This window comes from Zootoca vivipara, chromosome 7 (assembly GCF_965207765.1).
Source record: "Zootoca vivipara chromosome 7, rZooViv2.hap1.1, whole genome shotgun sequence".
Lineage (NCBI taxonomy): Eukaryota > Metazoa > Chordata > Lepidosauria > Squamata > Lacertidae > Zootoca > Zootoca vivipara.
The window spans coordinates 66,318,287-66,337,484 of record NC_142590.1 but is presented as its reverse complement, the minus strand read 5'-3'; the positions used below and the strand labels follow the sequence as shown (position 1 = coordinate 66,337,484).

The 19,198-nt window shown below is 42.8% G+C and overlaps 1 protein-coding gene across 2 annotated transcripts in view; it reads right to left on the bottom strand.

Moving 5' to 3' along the window:
- ACSS2 (acyl-CoA synthetase short chain family member 2) overlaps positions 1-18,253 on the bottom strand; it is a 53,427-nt gene extending 35,174 nt beyond the window's left edge. For both annotated transcript variants that reach the window (XM_035121371.3, XM_035121372.3), the window contains exons 1-2: positions 18,000-18,253; positions 13,083-13,278 (exon numbers count right to left, since the gene is read on the bottom strand). In XM_035121371.3, the coding sequence (XP_034977262.3) occupies positions 13,083-13,278; positions 18,000-18,135 (332 nt within the window). In that variant the 5' untranslated portion in view covers positions 18,136-18,253. The remainder of the gene's footprint in view (positions 1-13,082; positions 13,279-17,999) is intronic.
- Positions 18,254-19,198: the final 945 nt, after the last annotated feature.

Here is a 19,198-nt window from a genome sequence, read left to right as displayed (position 1 = left end):
TTATTTTATTTCATTTTTCTGTTGGAAGCCGCCCAGAGCGGCTGGGGAAACCCAGCCAGATGGGTGGGGTATAAATAATAAATATATTATTATTATTATTATGAGGTGAGTGAGCTGAGAGACTTCAAAGAAGTGTGACTAGCCCAAGGTCACCCAGCAGCTGCATGTGGAGGAGCAGGGAAGCGAACCCGGTTCACCAGATTATTAACCACTACACCACACTGGGAATGGTGAGGAGGGGAAAGATCCATAGTACACGACGAAGCATGCTGGGCAAATGCGACAGCAGTATTGGCAACAGCATCGGACACATTCTGTAGCACCATCTGGAAAAAAAGGTTCCTGGAACATATTTGGTCACATGCTGCACAAAAAATATTATTAGAAGTTTTCCATATCTGCAAAATTTTATTTACAGGTAGGTAGCCATGTTGGTCTGACATAGTTGAAACAAAATATAAAAATTCCTTCCAGTAGCACCTTAGAGACCAACTAAGTTTGTCATTGGTATGTGCTTTCATGTGCATCTGAAGAAGTGTGCATGCACACAAAAGCTCATACCAATGACAAACTTAGTTGGTCTCTAGGGTGCTACTGTAAGGAAATTTTTTATTTTGTAAAATTTTATGGTCCTGTGTATGTCAACTTTCATAGATATAGCAGCCATTTTGTACTATCCCATACCCTCTTGGCAGCCATTTCGCAACTGGTGCCCAAGGCACATTATCAAAATTCTAAATGTGCCCAAGGGCCCAAAATGTTTGGGGACCACTGCTAGCAAGCCAAAATTAAATACAGGAAGAAACAACACTCCAGGATCTTGCTGAAGTAGTTATTTTGAGCACATAAGCCAAGCTCCTGACTTATTAAGAGCTGAGAAACAAGATATATGGGATTAGTAACTAAGATGGAAATATTTGATTTCAAGCCTTCCAAACAATTTTCGCAACATTTACACTAAAATAAACACTATGCTCTTTTCCCTCAATGGAAAAGGTGAAAGTGACTATGCAGGGAACAGAGTCCACTAAATACAAAGGCTGTCAAAACAGACAAGATAAAAACCGTCACAAATAGAACTGACATGGAATTATATCCTGGGATAAAGCTGTCCATTTTATATTGATATTGTGCCCTCAAATGAGGCATAAATGCTTAATGAATCCTCAATGATCACCCACAGACTGCAGGTAAGAGGAATATAACTGAACACTATTGGTTGTACTGGTTTTTTATTAATGTGGTTGGTGTGTAACATTTGGCTACCAATGACACTGCAGCTCCTCAGCCAATGTGCAGAATCTGAGATCCACTTGTACACTCTGCCACAGGTCAAGTGCCTTGGCTGCAAAGCTTCAGTAGCATGGTGGTGAAATTTAGAAATGCAGGGTCCCTTCATGACAGTCCTAGCCATGCCCTCTCACAGCCACACCCACTTCTAAGAGCACACAATAACCTTACAATTTTATAATTAGACAGTAATGATAATTAGGGATGCATTGCAATGATCATGTGTTGCCTTCCAGGTATCTCAACCATCTTCTGTGTACATACATGGGCAAAATGCTTTGAGTACTCCAATATCTTATTTTGGCATGACTTAAGGTGTGTTCTCCTTGAAATTCCCTTGTACATAACAGAAGTTGCACACCATTCTCACATAACTGAAACACCTTGTGTTTTCAGCGTTACCACATGCTTAGCTTTGGAGCGTGCAGAACGTCTCCTGCATCTTCTCCAGAGTGACCCTAGGAGCCATTTCTTAGTGGCTGAATCACCTTTCACTCTAACTAACTCTAATCAGCACTAAGGGTGAGAAGACGTCTTTCTCAGTGGCTAAAAAGTTCCCCCTTCATGACAACTGGGTGGTTTTAGGACGCTGGAGACTAGGACCCTGCTTCAGTAATTGCAAAATATTTTTGGACACCCACTGTCCACCCCTGCCCCCCATTAAACATCCACAAAGCATGGTCCAAAGGTACATGATGCAGAAACCTTGCTGCAATTAAAAAAGGTTTTGCTCTGAAAACCCTCTAATTGCTGCTCTGAGTTTCGTAATGGAAGAACAGTGGAATATGACTGTAATAAAATAATTGAACTCAAGTTCTTGTTCTACATTACTGTAGAAACAAGAAGTCTGTATCTTTAATAAAGAAAAAACACGCCTATTAAACAAACATGTTCAGAACACAGCAATCATTGAGATCTCTTTTGAAGGAAGGAATTTTTTTTTACTAAAAGTGTTTTAGAGAAAGTCCATTCCCATCCAGCTGTGGTAGAAAGACCTGTTTTCTATTTCTGAGTTGGCACAAGCTCCACAGTTATCAAGAGTAACTATGAGAAGATAAGACTTCTTCAGTATGTACACTTGGTGAACACCACCCCCCATATATTGAGCAAATACACCTACACCTGTTTTACTTTGCTAAGAACATACTCTTGCTAAAACCATATATGCAGATTACGGCTACACTAAGGATTGCTCCACATAAAACAGCAGGCAGACTAGAGAGCCACATGGCAACAACGCCAAAGAGAGAAACATCTGTATGCACACCAGACTTATCGGCCAGGGCTGTGAGGTGGTGAACACCATTACACAGAAATAGTTTGTGGCAACATGGAGGAAGTTATGTGGTCAGTCACTGCACACAGACATCTTGGTAAGCAGAGACATTTGTCAACATTCAAATCCAGTTCTACACAGCATCTACACTGCTGGTTATTTGCATGAAGCGGGCATTCATAACCCACCTGCTCCTACATCGACTGGCTGCTCATTCAGCCCTTCAGGTGCAACCACCTTGAATGGTAAGGTGAGCGATGACTTCAGATAAGGCTTTTTCTGCAGTGGTTCCCACGTTTGGCACTATCCTCCCCATAAATGCTTAACTGCCACTTATCCTTTTAAGAATTGAGCTCAAAACTGATACTCCAGATTGGTTGAAAAATTTAAAAAATTAATAATAAGAGCTGGTTACCACCAGCATACTAACAGCACCACAGAACTCTGGATGTTTTATCCCAACAGCTTTATACAATGTTAAACAAAAATGTAAAAAGAATTATTTGATGAGGAAATGCCACAGGCTGGCTTCCCAGGATCTGAAACATCCTCTCCCCCAACTAGTGCAGTGGGTCAGTGGGTCTGGCTGTTAACCGGAAGGTTAGTTGTTCAAGTCTACCCAGGGATACCTATGGGCAGTATTCCTGCACTGCAGGATGTTGGACTGATTGACTCTTGAGCTCCCTTCCAAGTCTACAACTCTATGATTCTATGACATAATTTTCCATAGATAAGCCAAGAGTTAAACCACTCTAGGGCTGTTCCCTCATTTTCACCAGCCTCTGGAGCCAGCCCATCGAACCATAAAGGTCTACTACTTCATCGTAAATCTTATTGGAGAGACCAAATAAGATAGCCAAAAATGTTGTTTCCACTGTCGACCTCAAGACCAAGTCTGTTCAAGCTGTGTGTCCCAAAATCAGGAAAAATCAAGTAGTAGGTGTCACTGAGAAATACCTATAGTTGCACCGACTTAAACAAGGAAGAATAACGATTATTTAAACATTATGAACTGCCAACCACATTGTGTGAAAAGGATACCATTGCACAATGACTTGTAACTGCCTAAGAGGCAGCACTGGCTCAACCACCAAGTGATTGCAAAATATGCATTACGGCACTCCCCCATCCCCTGGCACTCCTGCTAATAGCCTTAGATGGCACCTGATACAAAAGCGTTTTGGGGGTTTTCCTGTTGGGACTTCAGCAAAAAAAAAATTCCAGCACACATTACTTTTTAATCAGAGGCTATTGCAAGACTCATCTGTCCACTATTCCGCTCATCTGTCCATTTTCCAAAACACTGGAGCTTAAACAAGGGCAGTGCATACGTTTAGCCAACCCATCTGCTGGGTGTTACATAGTATGTTTTAGTTTTGAATAAATGACACATTTTAATACACAAGAAAAATGCCAGCATAGTTATAGATTCTTTGTTGTTTTTTAACATACTATACTGTAGTTCTTACATAGTACTGTGCTAATACAGTAGGCCTGTTTTGGGATACCTATTTTTAAAGAAAGGTACCAGAGAAAACTCTAACTTGTTTAGGAAACTATCCTAAACATTAGTGCACTCCTGCCAGCTATCCTGGCCGAGGCTCAAGGCATTGCAGGGAAAAACAAATTGCAAACTCCTAGTTGCCATGGACTGCTAGAAGATCAAACCTATCCATTCTTAAGGAAATCAGCCCTGAGTGCTCCCTGGAAGGACAGATCGTGAAGCTGAGGCTCCAATACTTTGGCCACCTCATGAGAAGAGAAGAATCCTTGGAAAAGACCCTGATGTTGGGAAAGATTGAGGGCACTAGGAGAAGGGGACGACAGAGGACAAGATGGTTGGACAGTGTTCTCGAAGCTACGAACATGAGTTTGACCAAACTGCGGGAGGCAGTGCAAGACAGGAGTGCCTGGCGTGCTATGGTCCATGGGGTCACGAAGAGTCGGACACGACTAAACGACTAAACAACAAAGTTGCCAGATACAGTATATCTTTCAGTAACTTCAGAGTAACAATGCAGAAAAATTCCCCCAACTGGCAGGTTGAGACTCAATATTGGGACACCAGGTTGGTCTCAACAGAAACAGCTGCTCTACCTTACGAATATGTGATGAGAAATTAAGTTGGTGGGTTTGACGACTCAGAAAGCTGAAAACCACTAACATGATACATTAGCAAAAAAGTAGCGAAAAGGGTAAATTGTCTCTGTATGTTTTGATACATCACACACACGTGTGTGTTTATAGAATATTTAACTGCTTTTTAATTATTTTTGTCCTATTTTAGCTGTTTCTATTTTATCTGTAAGCCACCTTGAGTCCCTGTCAGCGAAAAATGTGGGATATAAATATTATAATAATATGCTACATAGACAAAAACTGAGCCCCAATGATTGACATGATTGCATCAAGAGAGATATAAATTTTGTGAAAGGAAATAAAATAAACATCAGGCACAGCAAACATTTGAAATGCAACCACAAGGAGAGGGCTCCAAGAAGCAAGCCATTTAATATGCAGCAGCACATTGTAGCATAGTTCCAAAGACTGCCACATGTCACCAGCCATTTTTTATGTGCAATCGCATGCCACTTCTCATCAACACTTTTTACAATATGAAACAGCCTCCTTATGGTAAAATTTTAGCAACAATATACAACCACTGCTTCCCCATGTGATTTAGTGTTCACCATCTTTACATTAAGATTCAGCTCATCACAACATAAGACCATTTGTTTAATTACTGTAAAAGCAATCCTGGGGCACTGACAGTTTACAGTCCCAAAGAACTGCCTGAAGCTTTTAAGCAAATTGCACTCTGTTTTTCTGCCCAATCCTCATTGACCTACAATTTAACCACTTTCTATCGCATAATATTGAACGGGGCCACTGATGTTGGGGAAACAGCTTTTTCAAGAACCCTCCCAGTTTCCCAAAATGTATACAACAGCACAATAGAGTTGTCCATCATGGTAGACTCATGCATATGTATTCTGTCCAGGTCTATTAGTTGTACAGGAACTTATCACCAGTAGGAGCAAAAAATTTTTACTTCTCTACAAGCAACATAATTGTAGGTGGAAGTTTGCATATTTCCCAAGAGAGACCATCTCCCATAGCCCAGATGGAACATAGAGGCAATGTTCCAAAATGGCTCCAGAACATGAGTGCAGAAGTCCTCCACATCTGGCCTAAGATCCCAGAACTGTTCTGCAGTACAAAGTGGATTTCTACCACTCCTCCAAGCACCCTCTTGCATATGGATGTTTATATGTGGTTTATCATAGGGAATTCTCAATCCACTCAATATGCTGAAAATGAACATGGCTAAAACAACACACTGCAGTGCAAAATGTCCCTTCTTTTTAACTTCTGAGTTAAATATCTACCATTAAGAAAAACAAATTTCACTTCATAAGTGCAATTCAGTTTTGCACAGTGTCACATATGATCCATCTGGGCTGTGTGTGAGCCTTCCAGGTGATTTCCAAACTTCTATAGGCATACAACTTATACCTCCAATTTATATTCATTTATTTTATTCAATTTATGAGCAGCCTAATAAAAAGATATTCTCTGAGCAACATACACAGTAAAATTAACACACTATGCAACTCAATAAAACCAGAAATCAATTAAAAAAAACCAACTCAGCAATAGCACAACAACATATAAAATCTGTCACAGACACAAATCAAGTAGATGGTAAAAAAAAAAAATTGCACTAATCTTATGCTTTGGGACAACAGGTGGAGCAACAAAAAATCAGAGTTATATAATGAAACCTGCACCATCATAGCCATATATCTGTGCAGGTGGTTTCAGTCACTCTGGCAACACAGTTAACAGACTCACCAACCTCAATATAGGGAGCTCAAAAATGCTTGGAAAAACCAGCTCTCTGTAAGAATATGGGACTCTGACCACATTTTTAACCCTCAAGATTTAGCAATAATAAAAGATGTGAAATACCCTCAACTGCTCCAAGACTGCCCATAAGAGGGTTTAGGGTTTTTCAGACACACAACAGTACAGCGGTGCCTCGCTAGACGAAATTAATTCGTTCCACGGGTCTTTTCTTATAGCGAAAAAATTCGTCTAGCGAATCCCATAGGAATGCATTGAATTTTTTTTGCCCATACGAACGCATTAATTGAATTTCAATGCATTCCTATGGGAAACCGCGATTCGCTAGACGAATTTTTCGTAAAACGCATTCGTCTAGCGAGGCGAGCTCCGCTCGAAAAATCCTTTCGTTAAGTGGAAATTTCGTTAAGCAGGGCATTCATTAAGCGAGGCACCACTGTACATCATGCACTGGCCTGCCACAGTACACCAGCTTTGAAGGCATTTACTGCGATTTGGCGTTTCTTTTAAATAAGCAGAACCAAGAACTCAACAACATCAACATTTTTTAAAATCAGTGTGCTTCTATGGACCAAGGACAAAACCATTTTTGTGAACTCTTACAAGTTCAGAACAGCTTCAACATCAGCCTGTTTATTCTTTTCCCCACCGCCATTGCTCTACCTACCATCTGCAGATGCTGTAAAATCATTTGCTGGTACAGTGGTATCTCTGATTACAAACTTAATTCATTCGGGAGGTCCGTTCTTAACCTGAAACAGTTCTTAACCTGAGATACCACTTTAGTTAATGGGGCCTCCCACTGCCACCGCGCCACTGGTGCGTGATTTCTGTTCTCATCCTGGGGTAAAGTTCTTAACCCGAGGTACTACTTCCGGGTTAGCAGAGTCTGTAACCCGAAGTGTTTGTAACCCGACGTACCACCGCACTAATAAATGAATGGGAGTTGCCGAAGCACTTTGTTGAAATCTTGTGCAATTCCCATTCATTTCAAAATGGCTTAGCCAAACATATACACTGTGAATAAGCTCCTTGCGAATAAGGAAGGGATTCTCCCCAGGTGTGTTCTTGCAAATTGTGATCAGGCATAACCATTCATGTTAGCAGACTAACAGTGCGCTAGCGCATGGATGGAAGAATATACAACTTCTCAATACCACAAAAGATCAACACCAACTGCTTGTTGTTACATCCATTCTCAATTACAGCACCCCACAGCAATACAATGTTCAGTTAGCCATGTGGCCTTTTAAAGAAGTTCTTCAGTAGGAAGGTTCTTTCACAAACACCATGTACATGCTTCTAGAAATTGAATTGGAGCTCCAATTTAATTAGTATATGAGACATCTATGCTCCCAAGCTTATTACATTAGTCAGGCTGGCTTCTTACTCAATTTTAGTCTTGGCAGCTTTCTTTGTGGATGAAATACAATTTATGAAATGAGATCTTGCAGGAATTAGAATTCTTAAGACAGCTAATATATGCCAAACACATAAATTAAAAGTTGCAGGTTATATTACTACTTCAGAACAGATGAAATGTCATCCCAGAGCAAAACAATGGTATTATCTGTCTTGCGTCCTGTTGACACATGCAAAAAAAGCCAAATCTTTAGAAGGCAGAGACAATGGGCCAATGCTGCAGCTGTACTGCAGAAAACTATTTGAAAAGCAGTCCAAGGCAGTTAGCAAAACTCTTTAGAAGATTTGGCAAAAGATGGGAGGGGCTAGGAAAAGGCAGAAAGAGTCAAATCAAGGTTTTCTAATGCAGTATCTGTAATATCCTGTGGCAAGGAAGTAAAGCACAGCCACTGTTTGGTCTTGTTCGGGTGGCTGAGAAGGAAGCAGCAACAAGCCAGCAGGAAGGCAAATAGGCATTCACGGATAATGTACCAAGAAAATGTACCAAGTCTCCATCCACCACTCTTTGTGTATTATTGATACCACAATGATGTCGGCACTATTCCAACACTACCAAAATTGTAAGGCAGTGTAATAATGAAATGGAATCAGAAGTGTCCCATTTAGTTTCACCCATTCATAACTGGTTTCAAAGTTTGCTGTTTTTCCTAAGCGCAGCTGTCACCTAGACAGACAGCCAACAGCAGTAGCAGGCAAAGTACACAACACTAATGTCAGGACACAAGTTGCACTAAATGTTACAGAAAATCAGGGGAAATTTGCTAGATTTTTAGCAGTGGCCACACATTTAGGACATAATCTACTTTCCTCTCATGCGCCCTAGCATCAGAAAGTGGTGGGTTTAAGACCCACACATTGATCCATTGAACCTGTTTGGTGTTTTTTTTCTTTAAAAATGCATCTATATTGCCTAGCAGGTGACAGTATTTTATAGTGGAGATCAACCAACAAACCTACACCTAAAAACATCCATATGCCAGACACCTCTATTGTTGCACCTCATATGGACATTGTACATCCGATGCTCATAATGCCTATCAACTCAGGCTATTGGGAAAGACTCACTGTAACCTCAGTTAAAGCTATTGTTAGAGTTCAAAGCACAAACTTAAAAGGGTAACTAACATAAGAGAGCTAGAATGCCACATTGCTTATATAATAAATAAATGCCATACACACCAGGAAGCAGCACTTTCTTTTCAGGCTGAACCAGGACTTAATATACAAAACAAAACAAGGAATACTGAAATTCAATTTTACACACTGTTCAAAGGATCAGGTCAATATCAGGTCTCAACTAAAGTCCATTATTTGGCATGGATTATTGAAATGAAACAAACAGACGATTCCATGTAAACGTTTTGCTTTTTATTCAGCATGGTTTACAGCTCATTTAACTAACAAAATAACTTGGCTCATGGTTTACACCTCATACTTGCAACGAATGGTTAGTCTGTAGAGAGCTAAACCACAAACCCATGTTTAGACCACACACTAAGCCAAACTATGAATTAGTAGGGTGTAGCAAAAGACTGGGAAGGAGTGAAATGGCGACAGACTCCTCTCCAGGAGCATGTACACTCCTGTGCTTGCACCAAGCCATGGCTTGGCTTGGTGTGATGTGAAAAGCAAGTCAATATGAACTCTGGAAAATACTGAAGAAAACCCAACCTCTAATCTCATCGTGACAATAGGAGTGCTACAGGCCAAATTTCAAATGCGACCTCAAAAATACATTGTGGAGTTTCCAGTTCGACAACATTTGCCCAACCTCACCTCTTGCACCATGTAACACTTGTAGGATAGCAGCTTGGGATGGGCAATTTTGCATGTATAAGTGGCAGGAAGTGTCCTCCCCTCCCCTCACTCTACTACTTATTAGTTATTCATGCTTTCATTTTATTTTTTAAAAAACAGGAATGCGAGGCTGTTCACTGGTGTTTCACTTATTGTCCAGACTGAACCAAAGAACCATCTTCTCTGCAATATCTTTCTGTGTTTGCAGGGCAAACAGCAACCCTTAAAAAGGGATCTGAAAAGGCATAAGGTCTACATCAGGCATCCCCAAACTGCAGCCCTCCAGATGTTTTGGCCTACAACTCCCATGATCCCTAGCTAACAGGACCAGTGGTCGGGGAAGATGGGAATTGTAGTCCAAAACATCTGGAGGGCCGAAGTTTGGGGGTGCCTGGTCTACATGTTGGTTTGGTGAACTGGAATGCACCAACCCCACATACAAACACAGGAGTTGTGAACTTTCAAGTTTTGTGAAAGAATAGAATTTGCTTTCCCACAGAGCTCCAGATTTACGCTCCAACATAAATCCTTATCTTAGATGTCAGATTGCATCTCAAAAGCAGCCCTTTCTGGGATTTCCCTCCAGATAAAGGCATTTTATCTCCTTACCTACCAGAAAAAGAGAACCTCAGTCTAACTTAAAAGCCATAGTGACAAATGTTACTGCTTGCCCATATGCAACCAGAGTGCTTTCATGCTTTGGAAGCTCTTTTATCATCACCAAGGCTTCAAACTCATATCTTTTCAACTTCATGAGTTAGAAGTAAAGGGAAACATTCTTTTTTTAAAAAAGAAAAAGAATAGAAATTTGCTCTGGTATATGCATTCCTGCCCACTTGTCACATGGGGGACCATAAGGGCGTGTGGAGATAAAGATCCAGACAGAGCCAGTTCCCCATCCCTGTTACAGGAGGACAGGAATTGCTGCCATTGTCTTTGTTGTAATGGTAGGCAAAGATCTGGGACACAAAAGTGCAGTCCCCAAACAGAAAGCAAAACAATGAGGTTTACAAAACATCAAATTGGAGAAACAAAACAGAATATAGTTAACAAATTATTGCACTTTAAGACTTTGAACATGAGATCTTGTACACATTTTTTTAATTTCTTTGTATATGTGAAGGTTGTTGGTGCATATACATTTAAATATTTGCACTTCATGGTTGTTTACCTTTTCATTGTTTTGGTCTACGTAAGAGCAGCATCTGTTGCTCCACGGCTTTTTGCCTCTGGCCTGATCCTCACGGACATGTGACCTCTGGGAGGTTCCCCATATGGAATGCAGCCCCTGGACTGAAAAGGGTTACTATTTCATTCATTTCCTCTTGGAAACAATAAGAAGTTCAAGAAAGATGCTTGATGCTTGATCTCTAACCAGGCCAAACAATTAAAAAAAAACCAACTGCTAGCAATACAGTAACTTCCCTTTACCTGCACTAAAGTCTAACAGTGCTTTGCTTCACAGGGCTGCTGCATAATTAATGTCAGTGACCATCAGGGCAGCCTATAGGATTTCATGTTCCTTTCCCTTAACTCTTATAGCATCATAGAATTGTAGAGTGGGAAGGGACCCGAGGGTCATCTAGTCCAACCCCCAACAATGCAGGAATCTTCTGTCCAATGTGTAGCTTGAACCCATGACCATGAGATTAAGAGTCTCATGCTCTACCGACTGAGAGTGAATTCCTGCTTACTGGCCTAACATAACAGCCATATATCAATATTGACAGTTACCAGGTAAGCATTAACCAGTATGCCTATTTCATTCATGATCAGAAACCATCTCGAAGCTGACTTCAGATCCTGGTTAAGTGCCACTCTTGGTTAACTCAAAGGTCAAATCACATTGCTGCTGACAGAACAGTCAACTGCAATTAGGCCCAGGAGCCCAAATTTGAACTCTAGGGAGAGGGTGGGGAATAGAGAAGAGTGAAATCCTGCAGTCTGATCCAGATCTGTATGCTATTTATCACATTGCTCCTCTAAGAGCATCAAACAGTATGTATCTGTCTCACCCTTTTCACAGCATCTGCAATGGCCCACAGTGAGCAGAATGTCAAGAATATTAACACTGGCAGATCTCAGTAAAATGCCTATCTAAGGAAGTTACACCATCAAGTTCAGGCACAGATGTTCACAATGTAACACAGGGTGGTGCAGAATCTCTTACAAAAATGCAAAGGAAACTCCTCCTAGAGATTCACTAAGGTGGCACAACAAAATCAGAAGGGACATCAGGGAAATTCTCTGCAGCCTACAACCAAGTACAGCAACATACATGCAATATAAGCTCACAAATGAATGCCTGACAGTAACACTGGAAAAGCTATGAAATCCAGATTCTGAAACTTCACCTAATTCCTTAACGAAATATGTATTTTTACAGCCTGTTTATAGCCCCCACATTGATCCTAGGATAGTCAGAAAACAATGTGACCAAACCAAAGGCACAACACCACTTGAACCATGAAGCACATTCAGAAGATAAAGGCCTGCATCTAAAGCACTAATATTACTACAGCTGCAAGCCCAGAACACTTGCTTAGGAGTACCGTCCCAGGAAGATCAGTGTGTCTTTCTTCCTAGTAACATAGATAGGAAATGTGGAGTGAATTCTGACTTTTCCGTTGGCCAGTAAAGGGTGTAAGAGCTAATTAAAGAAATAAGGAACTAGAACTGTCTCAGAAAGGAAATAAATTGCATTAGTGTCCCTTGGCACAAGAACAGACTGAGCGCTAGTATGCAAAGGGGGGGAAATGACATCACATTTATGAGTCTCCTTGGAAAAGGCACAAAGCGGAGAGGTATCGTGAATGCTAATGGAGTTGACCATAAGACATGGTGCACTTCCTGGATGAGGCATCTGTTATACGGTGAATACTTCCTGCATCAAATGCCATATCTCACCTTAGAATTTCTGCACTTCAATCAGGCATCTAAAACTTCACAATGTCAGGCTCTGTTCATGGGTGGGAGACAGCTAGCATTTAAAAAGCACCATGGTATAACTCCCAAATGAAACAGTCAACTAGAGGGCATTAATCTGGCAAAGGCTGTACCAAGTATTTTTTTTAAAAAAAACCAAACCTAAAATTAACCCTTTTAAACTTGTGTGCCTTGTAGGCTTTTCCCCAGTCACACTCACACTAATGCAGGGATGTCGAAACTGTGGACTTCCAGATGTTAGGGGACTACAGCTCCCATAATGCTTGATCCCCCGACCGTGCTGGCTGGGGCTGATGGGATTTGGAGTCCAAAAGCATCTGGAGGGTTTTGGGTTCACCAACACTGCTCTAACGACACAATCCTCATTCTCTGTGATTTATGTCTGCTGTCTCTATACTCGGCTGCCAACACACGATAATACCACAGCAATTTTCTTAATTCTATGTTTACCGGAGGGCTTCCTTGATTGAAATAAGAATGTTACCAGTAAAAAGCTATTTTGTCCCCAAGTTTATTCTCGTAGACATTTCTGTCCAATAGATTGTAGCAAATGTTGGTTGTAGCCCCTTTCATCCATTCAATAAAGATTTTCCCTTTTGTGACATCAAAGTTGTACTGCAGAAATGGTCCAGTATGTTGGCTCCTCCAGTAAAATTCTTTGGCAATGTCTCCCCAAAATTCTGCAAGATAAAAAAGATAAATAAATAAAACACCACATTCAAACTTAAGACCATTCTATATGATTTAAGGTACCAACACAAGCATGTACGTAGGCAAGGGGGGGCAAGGAGGGGCAGCTGCCCCCCTAAATCAATAAAAATCAATAAAATACATAGCAAACTGAGGTTCTGCCCCCCCAAAAAACAAAAGGCCTGCCTGCTCCTCTAACAAAAATTCTGGCTACGCCCATGACCACAAGGCAGATGCTCAACTGGTTTTATTTAGGGGAAAAGACTTAGGCTGAAATCCTACAATTTCCTGGAAGTAAACCCCACTGAAAATAATTGGAACTTATTTCTGATTAATATGCATAGGATTGTGCTACTCTGGCAATTCTCATGCAGAATTTAATAATGCCATCCTCAGCACCTGAGGTTCACTAACTCGCCCATCTTCCAAAGTGATACGGGCCATCATCTGCCACCAATCCCCTTTTGCATTCTGCATGGCAAGCAGCACAGTCTCCATTCAAAAAAACAACACCCTGGCACCAGAAATAGCAATATAGGGAAGTCAGGAGAAGATACATTCCACCCTCTCAGGACACTCTGCAAGAGACTAAAGCGGCGACCTTGAAGTAGAGAAACTTCAAAAGAAAACTGCGGGTGAGACTGCTAGATTACAATATATCAAGAGGTTTAATGCCATCACTTGAGGACTGAACCATGACGATGGATTTCTCACATACTACACATGCTAATTGGCTGACAGATATGTGGGCATCTGTTTATCAGCGACTGTTTCATGAATTGCCATTGTTAATTACTTATCAGATTTTTTTTTCTGCATTTATGTTTTCTGTTACTTCACTTTACAATTCCTCCTCCTCACCATATACCCCCCAAACCCCACATATGCATACATGTAACCAAGGATAGCACTTTTAGCATCTGGAAAAATGGACTAGTAGTCCATATAAAATTATGCCGGAATGAACTGCTTAGTCTTTAAGGTGTCACAAGACTCTTGGTTTTAATCAGGGCCGGCTCTAGGTAGACCCCCGGTGGTGCGGTGCACCAGGGCGCCAGGCCGGTAGGCAGGGCGCCGCGCAGCGAAGCCGTGTGGAAACCATGCTGCGCCCTGCGAGGGCGGGGCCACCGGAGCGATCTCTGCCCCTCAGCGCCAGGGCGCACGACCTGCTCGAGACTGCCCTGGTTTTAATGCAAAAGATGAACACAGCTACTTCTCTGGAAATTATTACCAGAAAACTCTATTACTTAATGGATCTATGTTAGACCAGGCATCCCCAAACTGCGGTCCTCCAGATGTTTTGGCCTACAACTCCCATGATCCCTAGCTAACAGGACGAGTGGTTGGGGAAGATGGGGACTGTAGTCCAAAACATCTGGAGGGCCAAAGTTTGGGGATGCCTGCTTTAGACAAGACTTTTTCTGTTTTAATGCAGAAATACTTGAAACATCCCCACACTCCAAAGGGCTAGCCTTGTTAGTTTGTTACAAGAAAAACCTCTCAACCTTTGGGTGCCTTACGGGGTATGGGAGAAACATGTTTTAGTTGACAAAAACTTATTTCATATACAGTACAGTAAATCTGTTAGCCTTCAAAGCTGATACAAGGCTGGAAATTTCAAATACAAAAAAATCAAGCTAGTTTGTGACCAAAAATAATGTCCAATAAAATCCTGATTAAATAAAGTGTCTTTCACAGCCACTAGAAACACACCCCAACACTGTCTGTGTCAGCTTGAGAAATATACACAAAATTTACACAAGAGCAGCACTGATACATTAGATTGTATCTTGGCACAGTATACCACAACTTCTGTACTAATGACACAAAGGGCCACTGATACTTCCTCATGCTGAAGGTTAGAGAAATGTCACATATGGAAACCTGCCAAACACTACTTCTTTGAATATACCTGGGTGCCTGAGGCATAAACAGACAGCACTTCAACCACCCTTCTGAGTAATACCCCTCCCCACCCTCTGACTATATATAAGGGTCTGGTAACTTCTGTTTCCATGTATCTGAAGAAGTGTGCATGCACATGAAAGCTCATACTAATGACAAACTTAGTTGGTCTCTAAGGTGCTAGTGGAAGGATTTTTTTTATTTTGTTTCGAGCACTTCAACCCAGTAAATTTTAGATCAATTGTCCACACTATCTTGGAAGCTGCCTTATAGAAAGTCAAACCATTGATCTGTCCAGAACAGTATTTCCTATACTGATTGGCAGTTGATCTCCAGGGTTTCAGGTGGGATGTTTTTCCCAGTCAGGGATTGAACCTAAAACATACTGCATGCAAAGCAGATTCTTTACCACTGAGCTAAGACACTTCCCGTCAGCCCCTATTTGCCTTTTTAAAGTACACTCCTGTAACCATGCAGCTGAGCACATCTGAAGTTGTGACTTCTTTAACAAAAGCATAATTATTGTATCTACATAAAACAATGAAAAGACAACAGCCATCTAGGTAGACCACTTCCAGCAAGAGCCTCCTAGAAATAATAATTACTCCAAATTGTACAAATATAAATTGCACCCATCCTTTTTACTGCTCACCACTGGTTCACTTGTTCTCCACTAAATCAGCACTACAATACTGTATTTCATATTGCTATAAAACTTCAGTACTCCCTAAACACTGGCAACTTTATACCCACAGAACTCAAAGGGATAGAAAGAATTTCTCTCTCTCTCTCCAGTGTTAGAAGTCTTGTAATAAGCATTCAAGTAAGAGGCTTGGGATAATAAAGCAAGGTCAGAATGCAGCATCATTCTTTATCCAAATTTGTGTCAGCTACCCAACTTGCCCAATCTGACCAGACATTTTCACATGTATGCATCCTGTTGAACTGGTCATCCTGTTGAACTCCCCAATAGGAAGCAAAAGTGCCATACTGGCTAGAACTTGCCCTAACAAGCATGCATTTGCATCTATGAGAACAGAGATGCAGTTCTGTGGTCTGATTCACAATTTCAGCAATCCAGATTGCCAAATGCTAAATGCAAAGGGCCACAGCTCAGTGGTAGGGCATACATGCATGTGAAAGGTCTCAGGTTCAGTCCCTGGCATCTCCAGTTAGGGCTGGAAGAGACTCCTATCAGAATTCATGGAAAGCAGCTGCCAGTCAGTGTAGACAATAGTGAGCTAGATGGAGCAATGGACAATTTCGATTGTGCAATAGGGCTGGGGAGTGGATTTATTGCAGTAAGGAAAGTGATGGGGAATTGCACTGTAAAGTGTGAGATAACAACTGCTTGGCACAATGTCAGATAACCTTCCAGCAAACAAATCAGAATGAATTTTCCGTTGCATAACTTCCTCACAAACTTTATGCAAAAAACCCCAACATGAATCCTCAGTAAACAGGCTGCCTAAACCCAACCTCAGTTGGCAGCGAAGAAGGGAAGTACTGCAGAAGTTATTGCTATACAACACAATCTACCCAGATGACATGGTGATACTATCATTTTCCCAATGATTTTTCCTCTACAGATAAAACTCAAATGTTGTTTGCCTCGTCTGTCAAACTACTACCGGTACCACAATTCTGGAATCCAAAGGAAAACCAGTCCCTAGACAACACTAGGAGAGTGCCATATATCCCATGCAACCCAGGCCTCACAAATCAATCCTGCGCTCTCTCTTTCTCTCTCTCTCTCTCACACACACAGAGAGCGCCAAATTGCAATAATATTACTACCTTCTTCCACTACTCACAGAGGGCTTAAACGTGTGTAACATCTATCCATTGATCATATTAGGGGGGAAATTAGCCCAGGTGTTGTGCATTTAGCACATATCCCTGACTGAATTAGCAAGCAATGTTACCTCAGAGCAGCACATTTCCACAAGGGAAAAGTCTGCTGAGCTTGGCATGCTTGCAAAAGCAGTAGCAAAGCTCTAGGAATTTACAAGAAAAACTCATGTACACAGTTGGGCATCACCCAAACTACTAATACAGTACTGTCTTCCAAGTAACACAGTCGCTTTCTTACAACACAGGACCCCTGGCCTCCCAAGTATTGAGCTTAGAGTAGACGCATCCCTTGCTTCAGTCTCCCATAGAAGTTCAACAGCAGAGGAGGACTCTGCCTTGTATCTTTGCGGAAACTGTAGCTACCACGACGCTAATGCTTGCGAGCATTAGCATGCAACAGCCTTGACTTGAGGTTGGGGTGCCCACGAAGGCTGCCCCACCGCGTGCACATTGGCGGGGTGGGGTGGGGGAACCACCCGGGCAAAGTAAGACGAGCAGGGAGATGCGTCGGTTGCCGCCACACCTGTTACTACCCGAAGTCTCCCGAATGGAGCAAGCAACCTGAGCAGCCCGTCCAGAGGGTACCCGCCACCGGGGCACGCAAGGGCACAAGGCCCCGAGGGGCTCCTCTAAAAGCTGCAGGCCGACCAGCGGCGCAGATCAACAAGGAACTGGCGCCGAGTCGGAAAGGGCGTGGAGGAGAGAGAGCCATGCAAGCCCACGAGGAAGGAAGGAGAAGATGTGGACCCGGACCAAGTGCAAGTCGCCCTTGGGAAACTTCGCACACGGCGGCCGCTTTCCCCCGCGCACAGGGCATGTCCTGCCAAGCCTCCTCCTCCCCCCTCCCCGCCCTTGGCACGGCGGCCGGCGAGCGGCAACGGGCCTGGAGGCTGCATTTGAAGCTTGCCCGGGAACCTCGCGCCGCGCTGGGGCCTGACTCCTCTTCACTCACCCTGCGGCTCCTCCACCGAGCGGCTGTAAAGCTCCCGGTACTTTTCCAAGGAAGGCACATGCGCCTCCCGAGCCAGATCCGGGGGCGCCCGGTACACCCCGCCGGCGGCGGCGCACTTCTCGTCGGGCAACACCATCTCGTCGGGCTCCAGCCGAGAGACACAGCGAGACGGAGCTGAAGCTGCGGGCGGACAGCGAGTGAGCAGACGGCGGGCGCTTCGGCTAGGAAACACCGCTGTGGCACCGCCTCCTCCAGCCTCAGGAGGAGGAGGAACCTGGGAGGCGCCGGCGGGAAAGGGAGGGAGCCGAGCCAAGCTCCGCCCAGGCCTGGAGCCGCTGCTGCTGGAAGGTCCGCTTCAGCCTCAGGCCGCAGCTACTGCCTGCTCATTTGGTCCTCCTTGGCTGTTTACAGTGGCATGGTATTCTTTTAAATGTATAGTGCACACGGGTCCCTGCTTGAGGTGCTGAGTGACATCGCATTCTAAACTCTGTTGTCAAGGAAGGAATTGGGCACAATTAAAAAAATAAAATCCCCTCCCACTAATTTCCATGGGAAGGAAATTACTACACCAGCCCTTGTGGCGCAAAGTTGTGCAGTCAGTGTGAATGTGTTGTTGCAATGAAGGATGTGACATAACTACATTATGCCCATGACGCACTCACATCCCCACCTGGGTTATGCTTGCTCTGTTGCCATTACTTCCCCAGCAGAATATATATGCCAACAAGAGGGTTTTTTGTTGTTGCTGCTGGAATACCACAAGAGTCCCATTGCCGTGTTGTTGTTGTTGTTGTTGTTGTTGTTGTTAATTTGTACCCTGCCCATCTGACTGGATTGCCCCAGCCACTCTGGGCGGCTTCTAGCCTATATAAAAACGTAGTAAAGCATTAAACCTTAAAAAGTTTCCCTATACAGGGCTGCCTTCTGCCAGCAGTGTTATTCTACTGACAACTCTGTCTCTACCAGCAGAGTAGCACTTACGCCACTTCCCTAAGGCAGGTCAACCCACATTAACTGCAGCATAACATTGTACCTTTACACCATAAACCTAAAACCATTATGTGGTAGCACATTCCACTTAAATAAATGGGTCCTCTTCCAAAGTAAATATATTTAGGCTTGGAGTGCCATTCTCTTTTTAGCAGATGAGAAGCCTTTGCCTGGAGATAACCTTACTATGTTCAGCCAAACACATTGGC